The 15,917-nt window shown below is 38.0% G+C and overlaps 1 protein-coding gene across 5 annotated transcripts in view; it reads right to left on the bottom strand.

The window, feature by feature from the left end:
• Positions 1-15,917, bottom strand: part of OXR1 (oxidation resistance 1) — a 280,364-nt gene that overhangs the window by 43,742 nt on the left and 220,705 nt on the right. For all 5 annotated transcript variants that reach the window (XM_072774210.1, XM_072774211.1, XM_072774212.1 and 2 more), the window contains one exon: positions 9,457-9,609. In XM_072774210.1, coding sequence (XP_072630311.1) covers positions 9,457-9,609 — 153 coding nt within the window. The remainder of the gene's footprint in view (positions 1-9,456; positions 9,610-15,917) is intronic.

Raw genomic sequence — 15,917 nt, 5'->3', positions numbered from 1 at the left:
AGAGAAGAGATGAGCACTCCCTACTGAGAATGCTTTGGATATCTACTGAAGGCCTTCTTTCAAATTTCCAGCTGAGCACTGAATGCTACTTATATGAATGGCAACTATCCCAGGACAAGAAAAGCAGCAGCATTCAAAAGCAGAGGAAACAATTCATGGAGTCAACAGAGAAAGGAATAGTTTGTGTTCTCAATAACCACTGCAAAAAAACCTTGTAATTTATAGGGTCCCAGAAAACTCAGAAGGGCATAGTCTCTCAGTAAAGAGAAAAAGTAGCTATTTGCTTTGGTCCTGCCTAACAAAACTTAAAACAAAGCCATGTTATGATCAAATTGCTTTTAAAAAAACAACTGTGTTAGAGAAAATAGTATAAGAATATGTAGGAAAATACACAAATATCTAGTACTCAAGAAGATAAAATTTGTCCAGTTAAAAATTACTAGGCATGTAAAGGAAAATGAAAAAAAGGGGGCTCATCACAGTAACAAAAGTCAATTAACAGGAACAAATACAGAAGTGAGAGAGATAAATTAATTAGTAGAAAGATGTTATAACAATTATGATAACCATATTCTACATATTCACGAATATAGAAGATAGATTGTACATAGTAGTTATGGACAAGGAAGATAAAAGAGAGCCAGTCTGAACTTACAGAGATGAAAAATATGCTCAAGAGAATTAATAGCAAATTAGACAGGAAGAAAAAACATTAAGTGAACTTAAAGGTATAGCAATTGAAATTTCCCAAAACAGAGAGATAGGGGGGAAAAAAAAAAAAAGAACAGAGCATCAATGAGTTATGCACAAAACCAAGCAGCCTACTTACTACTTGCATAACTGCAGTTCCCAAAGAGGAGAGGATAGAGAGAGAAAAAAAAAGTGAAGAAATATGGCTCTGAATTTTCCAAATCTGATGAAAACTATAAACCAACAGATTCACGAAGCTGAGCGAATTCTAAGTAAAACAAACAGAAAAATACTCCAGGGCACATCATGATCCAATTGTTCAAAATTAATGGTAATGTGACTCTCTTAGAGATCTGTACTCTGAAGACTATAGAACGCTTATGCAAGAAATTGAAGAGGACACAAAGAAATGGAAAAACATTCCATGCTCATTGACTGGAAGAAAATATTGTTAAAATGTTTATACTACCAAAGCAATATATGCATTTAACATAATCCCTATCAAAATACCACCAATATTTTTCAGAGCTAGAACAAATGATCCTAAAATCTATATGGAATCACAAAAGACCTGGAATGGCCAAAGCAATCTTAAAAAAGAAAAAGCAAAGCTGGAGGCATCACAATTCTGGACTTGAAGCTATAGTCATCACAACCTGATTACTAGGTTGTAGTCATCAAGACAGTATGGTACTGGACAAAAACAGACACATAGATCAATGAAACAAAACAGAAATACCAGAAATCGACCCATAACTATACAGTTAACTAATCTTCGATAAAGCAGGAACGAGTACCCAGTGGAAAAAAGGCAGTCTCTTCAACAGTGGTGTTAGGAAAACTGGATCGCAACATGCAAAAGAATGAAACTGGACCACTTTCTTAATACCATATACAAAAATAAATTCAAAATGGATGAAAGACTTAAACGTGAAACCATCAAAAATTCTACAGAAGAACATAGGCAGCAAACTCTTTGATCCTGTCTATAGCAACTTCTTAACTAGACATGTCACCAGAGACCAGGGAAAAAAAGGAAAAATGAACTACTGGGACTTTATCAAGATAAAAAACTGCACAGCAAAGGAAACAATCAACAAAACTAATAGGCAACCTACGGAATGGAAGAAGATATTTATTTGCAAATGTTGTATCTGATGATAAAGGGCTAGTATTCACAGTTTATAAGAATTCAAGAAACACCCAAAAAATAGTCCAGTTAAAAAATGAGCAGAGGACATGAATAGATATTTTTCCAAAAAAGACATCCAGATGGAAAATAGACACAGGAAGTTGCTCAAGACATCATTCAACATCAGGAAAATACAAATCAAAACTAAAATGAGATAGCACCTTACTCTGTCAGAATGGCTAAAATTAACAACACAAGAAACAACAGGTGTTGGCAAGGATGGGTATAAAGGGGAACCTTCTTGCACTACTGGCGAGAATGCAAACTGGTGCAACCACTCTGGACAACAGTATGGAGGTTCCTCAAAAAGTTAAAAACAGAACTATGCTATGATACAGCAATTGTACTACTATTTACCCGAAGTATACAAAAATACAGATTCAAAGGGGTACATGCACCCCAAAGTTTATTTATAGCAGCACTGCTTACAAGAGCCAAACTATGGAAGGAGTCCAAATGTCCATCAACTGCTGAATGGAGAGAGAGGAGGGGCAAGATGGCGAAGAGTAGGGTCCCCAAGTCACCCGTCCCCACCAAATTACCTAGAAAACCTTCAAATTATCCTGAAAATCTATGAATTAGGCCTGAGATTTAAAGAGAGACCAGCTGGAATGCTACAGTGAGAAGAGTTCCCGCTTCTATCAAGGTAGGAAGACGGGGGAAAAGAAATAAAGAAACAAAAGGCCTCCAAGGGGGAGGGGCCCCGCGAGGAGCCGGGCTGAGGCCGGGGCGAGTGTCCCCAGGACAGGAGAGCCCCGTCCCGGAGGAGCAGGAGCTGCACCGACCTTCCGGGGGGGAAAGGGGCTCGCGGGGAGTTGGAGCAGGACCCAGGAGGGCGGGGATGCCCTCGGGCTCCCGGGGATACTAACAGGCACCTGCGCCCCGGGAGAGTGCGCCGAGCTCCCTAAGGGCTGCAGCGCGCACGGCGGGACCCGGAGCAGCTGGGGGGGGCTCGGGGGCGGCTCCGCGGAGGGGGCTGCGGGGCGGGAGCAGCTCGGGGGGCTCGGGGGCGGCTCCGCCGAGGGGGCTGCGCAGCCGGGAGCGTGAATCCAACAGCGCAGGCCCCGGAGCACAGGGCGCCGGGACACAGCCCAGGATCCGGCCTCCCCCGGGACAGGCAGAGGCCGGGAGGGCCCAGGACAGCAAGGACGCTCCTGCCCCAGCTGAGCAGATCAGCGGCCCCGCCCCGGAGCCTCCAGGCCCTGCAGACCGAGAGCTCCGGAGCTACTGCGGGGGCTGAATCCAGGGCTCCAGTGCTGGCCCCGCCACTGCGGTTGTTCCTCCGGGGGCCTCACGGGGTAAACAACCCCCACTGAGCCCTGCACCAAAACGGGGCTGAGCAGCTCCCCCAAGTGCTAACACTGGAAAATCAGCACAACAGGTCCCTCCCCCAGAAGACCAACTAGACGGACAAGTTCCAGGGGAAGTCAAGGGACTTAAAGTACACAGAATCAGAAGATACTCCCCCATGGTTTTTGTTGTTGTTTTTTTTTTTTTTGTTGTTGTTGTTTTTTGTTTTGTTTTGTTTTTTGCTTTTTGATTTGTTTCCTTCCCCCACCTTTTTTTTTCCTTTCTTTCTTTTTCTTTCTTTTTTCTTCCTTTTTTCTTTTTCTCTCTTCTTTCCTTCTTTCTCTCCTCTCTTTTTCTCCTTTTCCCAATACAACTTGTTTTTGGCCACTCTGCCCTGAGCAAAATGACTAGAAGGAAAACCTCACCTCAAAAGAAAGAATCAGGAACAGTCCTCTCTCCCACAGTTACAAAATCTGGATTACAATTCAATGTCAGAAAGTCAATTCAGAAGCACTATTATACAGCTACTGGTGGCTCTAGAAAAAAGCATAAAGGACTCAAGAGACTTCATGACTGCAGAATTTAGAGCTAATCAGGCAGAAATTAAAAATCAATTGAATGAGATGCAATCCAAACTAAAGTCCTAATGACGAGGGTTAACGAGGTGGAAGAACGAGTGAGTGACATAGAAGACAAGTTGATGGCAAAGAGGGAAACTGAAGAAAAAAGAGACAAACAATTAAAAGACCATGAAGACAGATTAAGGGAAATAAACAACAGCCTGAGGAAGAAAAACCTACCATTAATTGGGGTACCTGAGGGCGCTGAAAAGGACAGAGGACCAGAATATGTATTTGAACAAATCATAGCTGAAAACTTTCCTAATCTGGGAAGGGAAACAGGCATTCCAGGCATTCAGATCCAGGAAATAGAGAGATCCCCCCCTAAAATCAATAAAAACCGTTCAACACCTCGACATTTAATAGTGAAGCTTGCAAATTCCAAAGATAAAGAGAAGATCCTTAAAGCAGCAAGAGACAAGAAATCCCTGACTTTTATGGGGAGGAGTATTAAGGTAACAGCAGACCTCTCCACAGAGACCTGGCAGGCCAGAAAGGGCTGGCAGGATATATTCAGGGTCCTAAATGAGAAGAACATGCAACCAAGAATACTTTATCCAGCAAGGCTCTCATTCAAAATGGAAGGAGGGATAAAGAGCTTCCAAGACAGGCAGGAACTGAAAGAATATGTGACCTCCAAACCAGCTCTGCAAGAAATTTTAAGGGGGACTCTTAAAATTCCCCATTAAGAAGAAGTTCAGTGGAACAATCCACAAAACCAAGGACTGAATAGATATCATGGTAACACTAAACTCATATCTCTCAATAGTAACTCTGAACGTGAACGGGCTTAATGACCCCATCAAAAGGCGCAGGGTTTCAGACTGGATAATAAAGCAGGACCCATCTATTTGCTGTCTACAAGAGACTCATTTTAGACAGAAGGACACCGACAGCCTGAAAATAAAAGGTTGGAGAACCATTTACCACTAGAATGGTCCTCAAAAGAAAGCAGGGGTAGCCATCCTTATATCAGATAAACTAAAATTTACCCTGAAGACCATAGTGAGAGATGAAGAGGGACACTATATCATACTTAAAGGATCTATTCAACAAGAGGACTTAACAATCCTCAATATATATGCCCCGAATGTGGGAACTGCCAAATATATAAATCAATTAATAACCAAAATGAAGGAATACTTAGATAATAATACACTTATACTTGGTGACTTCAATCTAGCTCTTTCTATACTCGATAGGTCTTCTAAGCACAACATCTCCAAAGAAACGAGAGCTTTAAATGATACACTGGACCAGATGATTTCACAGATATCTACAGAACTTTACATCCAAACTCAACTGAATACACATTCTTCTCAAGTGCACATGGAACTTTCTCCAGAATAGACCACATACTGGGTCACAAATCGGGTCTGAACCGATACCAAAAGATTGGAATCGTCCCCTGCATATTCTCAGACCATAATGCCTTGAAATTAGAACTAAATCACAACAAGAAGTTTGAAAGGACCGCAAATACGTGGAGGGTAAGGACCATCCTGCTAAAAGATGAAAGGGTCAACCAAGAAATTAAGGAAGAATTAAAAAGATTCATGGAAACTAATGAGAATGAAGATACAACCGTTCAAAATCTTTGGGATGCAGCTAAAGGAGTCCTAAGGGGGAAATACATCGCAATACAAGCAGCCATTCAAAAACTGGAAAGAACTCAAATATTAAAGCTAACCTTCCACATAAAGGAGCTAGAGAAAAAACAGCAAATAGATCCTACACCCAGGAGAAGAAGAGAGTTAATAAAGATTCGAGCAGAACTCAATGAAATCGAGAACAGAAGAACTGTGGAACAGATCAACAGAACCAGGAGTTGGTTCTTTGAAAGAATTAATAAGATAGATAAACCATTAGCCAGCCTTATTAAAAAGAAGAGAGAGAAGACTCAAATTAATAAAATCATGAATGAGAAAGGAGAGATCACTACCAACACCAAGGAAATACAAACGATTTTAAAAACATATTATGAACAGCTATACGCCAAGAAATTAGGCAATCTAGAAGAAATGGACGCATTCCTGGAAAGCCACAAACTACCAAAACTGGAACAGGAAGAAACAGAAAACCTGAACAGGCCAATAACCAGGGAGGAAATTGAAGCAGTCATCAAAAACCTCCCAAGACACAAGAGTCCAGGGCCAGATGGCTTCCCAGGGGAATTTTATCAAACGTTTAAAGAAGAAACCATACCTATTCTCCTAAAGCTGTTTGGAAAGATAGAAAGAGATGGGGTACTTCCAAATTCATTCTATGAGGCCAGCATCACCTTAATTCCAAAACCAGACAAAGACCCCACCAAAAAGGAGAATTAACAGACCAATATCCCTGATGAACACGGACGCAAAAATTCTCAACAAGATACTAGCCAATAGGATCCAACAGTACATTAAGAAAAATATTCACCATGACCAAGTAGGATTTATCCCCGGGACACAAGGCTGGTTCAACACCCATAATCAATGTGATTCATCATATCAGCAAGAGAAAAACCAAGAACCATATGATCCTCTCATTAGATGCAGAGAAAGCATTTGACAAAATACAGCATCCATTTCTGATCAAAACTCTTCAGAGTGTAGGGATAGAGGGAACATTCCTCAACATCTTAAAAGCCATCTACGAAAAGCCCACAGCAAATATCATTCTCAATGGGGAAGCACTGGGAGCCTTTCCCCTAAGATCAGGAACATGACAGGGATGTCTACTCTCACCACTGCTATTCAACATAGTACTGGAAGTCCTAGCCTCAGCAATCAGACAACAAAAAGACATTAAAGGCATTCAAATTGGCAAAGAAGAAGTCAAACTCTCCCTCTTCGCCGATGACATGATACTCTACATAGAAAACCCAAAAGTCTCCACCCCAAGATTGCTAGAACTCATACAGCAATTTGGCAGCGTGGCAGGATACAAAATCAATGCCCAGAAATCAGTGGCATTTCTATACACTAACAATGAGACCAAAGAAAGAGAAATTAAGGAGTCAATCCCATTTACAATTGCACCCAAAAGCATAAGATACCTAGGAATAAACCTAACCAAAGAGGTAAAGGATCTATACCCTAAAAACTATAGAACACTTCTGAAAGAAATTGAGGAAGACACAAAGAGATGGAAAAATATTCCATGCTCATGGATTGGCAGAATTAATATTGTGAAAATGTCAATGTTACCCAGGGCAATATACACGTTTAATGCAATCCCTATCAAAATACCATGGACTTTCTTCAGAGAGTTAAAACAAATTATTTTAAGATTTGTGTGGAATCAGAAAACACCCCGAATAGCCAGGGGAATTTTAAAAAAGAAAACCATATCTGAGGGCATCACAATGCCAGATTTCAAGTTGTACTACAAAGCTGTGGTCATCAAGACAGTGTGGTAGTGGCACAAAAACAGACACATAGATCAATGGAACAGAATAGAGAACCCAGAAGTGGACCCTCAACTTTATGGTCAACTAATATTTGATAAAGGAGGAAAGACTATCCACTAGAAGAAAGACAGTCTCTTCAATACATGGTGCTGAGAAAATTGGACATCCACATGCAGAAGAATGAAACTAGACCACTCTCTTGCACCATACACAAAGATAAACTCAAAATGGATGAAAGATCTAAATGTGAGACAAGATTCCATCAAAATCCTAGAGGAGAACACAGGCAACACCCTTTTTGAACTCAGCCACAGTAACTTCTTGCAAGATACATCCACGAAGGCAAAAGAAACAAAAGCAAAAATGAACTATTGGGACTTCATCAAGATAAGAAGCTTTTGCACAGCAAAGGATACAGTCAACAAAACTAAAAGATAAGCTACAGAATGGGAGAAGATCTTTGCAAATGACCTATCAGATAAAGGGCTAGTTTCCAAGATTTATAAAGAACTTATTAAACTCCACAGCAAAGAAACAAACAGTCCAATCATGAAATGGGCAAACGACATGAAGAGAAATCTCACAGAGGAAGACATAGACATGGCCAACACGCACATGAAAAAATGCTCTGCATCACTTGCCATCAGGGAAATACAAATCAAAACCACAATGAGATACCACCTCACACCAGTGAGAATGGGGAAAGTTAACAAGGCAGGAAACCACAAATGTTGGAGAGCATGCGGAGAAAAGGGAACCCTCTTACACTGTTGGTGGGAATGTGAACTGGTGCAGCCACTCTGGAAAATTGTGTGGAGGTTCCTCAAAGAGCTAAAAATAGACCTGCCCTACTACCCAGCAATTGCACTGTTGGGGATTTACCCCAAAGATACAGATGCAATGAAACGCCGGGACACCTGCACCCTGATGTTTATAGCAGCAGTGTCCACAATAGCCAAACTGTGGAAGAGCCTCGGTGTCCAACGAAAGATGAATGGATAAAGAAGATGTGGTATGTATACAGTTATCAAAATGAATTAAATCTTGCCATTTGCAATAATGTGGATGGAGCTAGAGTATATTATGCTAAACATAATAAGTCAGTCAGAGAAAGACAAGTACTATATTTCACTCATGTGGAATTTAAAAAACAAAACAGATGAATATATGGGAGGGGGATTAAAAAGAAAGGTAAAGGGAGACAAACAGTAAGAGACTCTTAAAGATAGAGAACAAACTGAAGGCTGATGGAGAGACATGGGTGGGGGATGGGCTAGATGGGTGATGGCTACTGAGGAGAGCACTTGTCATGTTGAGCATTGGGTGTTGTATGTAAATGATGAATCACTGAATTCTACTCTTGAAATCAATACTGCACTGTGTTGATTGACAAGAATTTAAGTAAAAACCTGAAGGAAGAAAGAAGAGACTATCTTAAATGCAACCAAAGAAAAACACAAATGTTGTACAATATACCAAATATAAAAATTGTAGATGACTCCTCTTCAGAAATAGTGCAAGTCAGAAAACAACGGAGTTCTGAAAGAAACATCTTTAAAGTTGTGAGAGAAAAAATAACATGTGTGACTTGATAAGTTGGTAACATACTACTGCTACTTTCTAAGCAGTATCTGGAGTATATTCTCCAATTCTGTGTTACTTTACTATACTCCCTTTGTTTAGAAAAGCAGCAAGCTGTGGCAGATGAAACATGCACTCACACAGGGTTTGAATTCCTGCCATGATAGGGAAACCTTGGACGTATTAACCTTTTCTGAAAGTTTTTGGTTTTTTTCTTGTGAAGAAGGGAATAGAACCACCTACTCCACAGGATTATTTTGAGTTCATGAAATACTTAAAACCCCTCATAGAGTTTTCTGGCATATAATAAATACTCAATAAATAGTAGTTATCTTCCTAGTTATCTTCCCTTTATGTGTGATACTAAGTTTGTAAGAGTTATCACCCCAAACAGTGCCCAGCAGTGGTCATTTTATATCAGCTTTTTGAAATACTCTATCAACAGCAAATTAGCTGTACTTTATTCTAGTAAATTTATATCCCACTGCCTTTAACAGCTACAAAATACCACCAAATTCTGTATTAGTTATAAGCAAAGTCCATACTAACCTAAACTATTATTTCCACCAATATCTTCTCAAAATATTCAAACAGTTGCTGATGCTGGTAACTTAAAATGCAAATGTCAAACTGTCATATTTCAGTAATAAATAAAGCATAATTAAAATTTTTTCTCATGTATTATTCATTACCTTGCCACTGGTAATATATTTGCAATTAATTTTAAGAAATTTCTCAGTGAATGCTTCTTCTTCCTCAGAAGTTGAAGATACAACTCGTGTAGGTCGAATACCAGTAAAAGTAGATAGGGGAGTTGCTTCTTTCAGGTGGACTACATCAGGATTCTTAAAAAACAAACAAACAAAAACAATAACAAAGGCACTTCAGAGAACTAAATAAAAATTAAATTAACACTTTATTAAAGCCAAATGAATAGCTTTCCTCAATTCTCATCACATTCTTGGGAGGTCAGCTTAGTATTTTTTTTAAAGATTTTATTTATTTATTTTTGATATACACAGAGAAAGAGGCAGAGACACAGCAGAGGGAAAAGCAGGCTCCATACAGGGAGCCGGATGTGGGACTCGATCCTGGGTCTCCATGACCACACCCCGAGCTGAAGGCAGTGCTAAACCACTGAGCCACCCGGCCTGCCCAGCTCAGTATTTTTTAAAAGATATTTACTCATCTATTTTTTATTTTTATTTATTTATTTGAGAGACAGAGAGAGAACACGCAAGCGAGCATGAATTGGGAGGAGGGGAGAGGAAGAGGGAGAAGCAGACACTGCTGAGCAGGGAGCCCATCTCTTGTACCTGCACCCCCCCCCCACACACACACACACACAGAGACACACTCAGTTGCTCCTAAAAAGACCATTTAATACATCCCTCAGGTATTGGGAAGAGAGAAAAGATAGAATGCTTGTCTGTGATACTTAGGAATTCAGCCAAACTCATTCATTGGGAGAGTCTTTTAAAATCTTAAGCTACAAAGAGTTTATCAATGCCATCGTACAAAGTATTAGTTAGATCACATGTTTAACTTTTTTAATGCCATTGACCATTTCACAGTGAAGCCTAAGGACCTCCTTCTCAGAATGTTTTTTGAATACTTAAACTATAGGATTGCGGAAGTAAAACAATTACAATGAAACAATTATCAAAACATTTAAAAAATTAGTTATATTTTTAATTTATAATAGTTATATATATACTTCATTATTAAACATGAAATGATAAAATCTAGTGTTGACTGATAATTATAATTTTGAACTAGATGGTTATAAATAGTATTTTTAATATCAACAACTCAATTGATTTGAAAATACCTGTGAGTTCCATTGGAGACAAAGTCGCAGGTACATATAGTGCTACTTTACAGCTTATTTGTATTCTTAATTTAAAAAATATATTTCACTTAAAATTATTCATATCCAAGTTCACAGACCCTTAGAATTCATAGTCCTGTCCAAAGTTCAACATTCTGTACAATGTAGGAAGGCTAGACAAATGTCCTTTATTTTTGTTTTAAATACCTCCAGAGGCATTTTATACTTCCTGAGTAAATAAATAGTGCCTTACAGAATAGTTTTCATAGTATCTTCTTCAGAGCTTTGAGCTAAAATCTGACACTTTGTAACTAATACCCGATAGCCTTTGGAAATAATAAACAAGAATGCCTCCTCTTCAATCTCCAAGATGTTGAGATATTTGAAAAACACTCTCAAATTTTAACATAACTTCTACTCCAATAAACAGATCTAACTCCTTAAGTCTATTTGAGAACAAAATTTAGACTGCTCTTCTAAATTTCATTCGTTCTCCTAACAGATACCTAACAAATATTTTTTGAAGAAAAATCAGTACAGAATACTGCAAAATAACTGTATTTAATATACTATGATTATGTTTTAAAAGGCCTAAATGGAATTCAATTTTAACAGATGCATGACACTGTTCAATCATTAATATCTATTAAGTTCTCCTCAAGCTTTTCATTTTATGATGCAAACTAATAAAATAACTTTATACTCAGTCTGTTGTCTCTGGTGATTACTATACCTGAGTTTTGTATAACGTATAAATTCATAAACTCATGAATATTTGTTATATTCAAGTGTTATATGAACTATCTCATTTAATTTTCAAATCATTCATATTACTTAATTTAAAGGAAACTTATGGTTAGCCAAGTTCAGTAACTTGCCCAATGGATAAGATGAAGCGGAGATGCAAAAGCCAGGTTACCAACATATGAACTAGTGCCCTTCACTGCAATACTTTCACCTTCCCTTTCAAATATTCTTCTAAACAACCGATAAATTTGCAAAGGTAATAAAAGGCAATTCCTGAGCCACTGGAAGGTCCTCTTAACCTTGCACAAAACTATGAACAAATTTTCTTTATTACTGTTCAGTTACTGCCAAATCCAGTTGACAACATTATCTACTATGTAACTTATCATTCACAAAAACTGTATCCAGAAACACTGTCAAATGTTTTCCTTATATGAAGATATACCTCGTAGAAGAACATGATCTCTTAGGTTCCCTTCAAGTCTCAAATTCTATAACTCAGTATCTATACAATCCTGATCTGTCAATTTAATCCTATTAAAAATAATACATGAAATTAGCTTAGTAAATGCCTAAAGTATAGCACATAAGAGTATATTTCTTTTAAAAAAGGCTTTGTTCAGAGGAATTGTAATCAGATCTCATAACTTACATATATGTACATTACCCAAAATATCAGTGTCTCTATGTAGCTAGTTTTGACTGATATGCATAGATTCTGATTCTTAATGCAGTGATTTTGAAGCTCATGAGTGCTTTCTAAAGATCTTCGTGCAATTCTGTTTTAGCCATTAGGGATAGAAAGGTCCTTGAAAACACAGAAGTATAAAAACATCTATCTAATGAGCCTCAATCATTGTCCCAAATGTTCAAATGTGCAAAAGTTAAGAATCACTAGAACAAATGAACCAAAAATGTTGACTTAGGGTCATCTTTTTTTTTTGTACAATATGATTAAATATTATACATTATGATTTTTCCAGCTATTAAAGTGGTAATAAAGACCAGACTACCTGGTAACTGAAGGTAGCCTAGCTAATTGAAGGAACTTAGACACAATTACTTAACCTCTCTCCCTCAGTTTCCTTATTTGTAAAATAAACACTGTTACTGGTCACGCACTGGAAGAAACAGATGGCACATCAAGCTAAAGAGTTTAAAAATGGAAGTATTTATAAAGATATACATGTACAGTGTATATGAAAATTCAGGGCAAACAACAGAGGCTTCCTTATCACCCATAGACCTAAAAAAGTAAGGGGAGAAACAAATACCATAGTAACAGAGGGCTCCTGTGGGAGCACAGATGAGAGGTTGAAGAATGTAGCCACTCTGGAGTGACCTTGTGGGGAGGAAGCTCCGCTCCCTTTATCTCCTGACAATGTTCTTGAAAGACCACAACCAAGAGAAGCAAAAGCTCAAGGGAGCACACTGATGTAGTCTAAAGCCCAAAGGAAAGTGTAAAATGGTTCTAGAGGAGAAAACAAAGACTGTCAGGCCAAGTGCTTTATTTCATAAGTTTGAGGTTAGGAATAAATGACAATACTTTTAATGTACTTAAAATTGTACCTGACACATGGTAAACTTTAGCCACTTATTCTTTACTCTTACATTGGTTCCACCTCCTTCTATGTTTCTTCACTAATATGTAAAGAAAAAAAATGGGAAAAAACTGACCCTGGAAATTCTCAAAGATAATATTTATGTGAAAATAAACTATTTAAGAAACCCATTGAGATTCTTTATGCTAACAAAGCCAGGAACGTATTTTAGCCTCGATGGTAAGCCACTACAAAGCTGAAAATTCAAGAAACCTATAGGTGATCATTAAAAATATAAGCTGACAATTTCTGGGAAAAACATGTGCAATACTAATAAAGATTTTAATTACTATAATATGAATTATATTTAAAACATAAGATCTTTGCTTCTAAGTAATTTAGAATGAAAGACCTAAATACAATAATTACATAAGGAGATATAAACACTAGAGATATGTAGAAAGTTACATAGGAATCTTGTGAGTCTAGTGATGAACAATTCTAGGTAAAAAACAAAATACAACTAAGGTTTATAAAATTACTGTTCAAAGAATTATTTCTAATTATTGCCTATAATCAGATAGCAGGTGATGACTATCATCAGGGAAAGGGAAAACTGTAAGAACTCAATGATTCGTAACTCCTTCCTGGATCCTTCGTAGGGAGAAAAGAATTTATTCATATGGCCAGTCATATTAGAGGATACCTTCTGGCCATCTTTGACAGCAGCTGAATCACTACAGATTAAAAAGATAATTCATACAGCTTTATTATACTCTTCCTCTCTTCCAGTAACATGGCAAAAATGAGGAAGAGAGCATTTTTACATAGGAGAAGGTCTGGCTTTGTTGCTCCCTTGAGCTTCAGCATTCTGTTCTTTTTGATCCTATGCCTTTCAAGAAAGCTTATTGGTAAGATTTGGGTTAAAAGTGAGGGACAGAAAAGGATCCCACAGCATTTTATTTTTAAAATTTTTTAAAACTTTTATTTATTTATTCATGAGAGACACAGAGAGGGAAGCAGAGACACAGGCAGAGGGAGAAGTAGGTTCCATACAGGGAGCCCGATGTGGGACTCGATCCAGGGTCTCCAGGATCATGCCCTGGACCAAAGGCAGGTGCTAAAACGCTGAGCCATCCAGGGATCCTCGATCCCACAGCATTTTAGCAGGCAGGATGCTGACTAAAACAGCCAAGTTTTCACAATTCTGCTTTAGGATTTGAAAACGAAGGTAAATTAACCCTAAGCTACATTGCTATCCTATGTTGTTGCACTGCTTCTAAATATAGAGATTTCTAAGTGTCATGGAAAAATGGCATGGCCATGTTCAAAAAAGTATTCTTATATCGTTTGGTCCCACAATGCCTACTTATTAGAACCTGATGTTCCCATCAACAGTGAAAAGTGTAATACATCCCTTTCATGTGACTGCATTCTAAAGTACAGTGCTGATATATTTACACAATTAAGATATCCAACAAATAAACATTTGAAAATGACCCCACTTCTCTGTCTCACACACACAACACACTCAAACACACACTACAAGTCTCTGAGCAAGGAGTAAAGTGGAACTAGTTTAATACTAGAGCTTAAAAACCTATCATCTCTAATAATTTGGTTTTTTTCATCTCTAATAATTTGTAGGCAAGTTAATATTTTGTTTTGTTACCCATAGGTCATTTGGTATCTTTTTTTTTTAAGATTTATTTATTTATTTATTCATGATAGACATAGAGAGAGAGGCAGAGACACAGGAGGAGGGAGAAGCAGGCTCCATGACGGGAGCCCGACGCGGGACTTGATCCTGCGACCCCAGGATCGCGCCCTGGGCCAAAGGCAGGCACCAAACCATCAAGCCATCCAGGGATCGCCAGTCATTTGGTATCTTAAACTCTGAGATAAAGATTTGGTATCTTTACTCAGGGAATAAAAGGCTGCCTCCTAAAGTAGTAGGCAAGGCAACACAGAAGACTCTTCCACAGGAACCTAGCCATTTAATAGAGAACAGTCTTTTATATGTAAACATAATTATTAGGTCATCACAAAAATGGGAAAATATGATTATATTAATTTACATAAAATAGGCAAAAAATATAATACCTTTCAGGGAAATTTTAATAAAAAATTATTAAATACCATTTGGTTCTTTAAAATTCATTTGTGAAGTATAACTTATATAGAATATTCCTTAAAAATGCTAGGTAAATTAATTATACAGAATACTTGGAAGAATGATCAAGATGGTAAGTTACTTTTTAAAAGACAGTGTATCAAATACAAATTCAAGAGTTCTACATACTATATAAATAGTGACAGGAAACTGAAATAAAATCAAACAGGACATGGACTTCCTTTCGTGATGCTGTCACGCTTAGTAGGTAAAGCTCCCTCCTCAGCTAAATTATATAGCATTTATTATAAGAGAGAGTTAATGAATATCTGAACCACCACCGATAACAACAGCAAGTTAATTTAAGCTGTGTAGTTTAATTAGAATGTTCCCTTTAAAAACTGAAATTTATAAATTTATGTAACAAAATAAAAAGGCAAATTTTGTTTTAACCATAGTCAAACCATGATAAAAAAACAAAACAAAACAACAACAACAAAAAAAAACAGGGCAGCCTGAGTAGCTCAGCAGTTTAGCGCCGCCTTCAGCCCAGGGCCTGATCCTGGAGACCAGGATTGAATCCCACATCAGGCTCCCTGCATGTAACCTGCTTCTCCCTCTGCCTGTGTCTCTGCCTGTGTCTCTGCCTCTCTCTCTCTCTCTCTCCCCATCTCTGTGTCTTTCATGAATAAATAAATAAAATCTTTAAAAAAAAAAAACAAAACAATATGAGGGTCGCCTGGGTGGCTCAGAAGTTGAGCATCTGCCTTTGGCTCAGGGCATGATCCTGGAGTCCTGGGATTGAGTCCCACATTGGGCTTCCTGCATGGAGCCTGCTCCTCCTTCTGCCTATGTCTCTGCTTTTCTCTCTCTCTGTGTCTCTCATAAATAAATAAATAAAATCTTTAAAAAAAAAAAAAA

This window comes from Canis lupus, chromosome 14 (genome assembly GCF_048164855.1).
Source record: "Canis lupus baileyi chromosome 14, mCanLup2.hap1, whole genome shotgun sequence".
NCBI classification, from domain to species: Eukaryota; Metazoa; Chordata; class Mammalia; order Carnivora; family Canidae; genus Canis; species Canis lupus.
The sequence above is the reverse complement of the archived record's forward strand: the minus strand, read 5'-3'. Positions and strand labels throughout refer to the sequence as shown.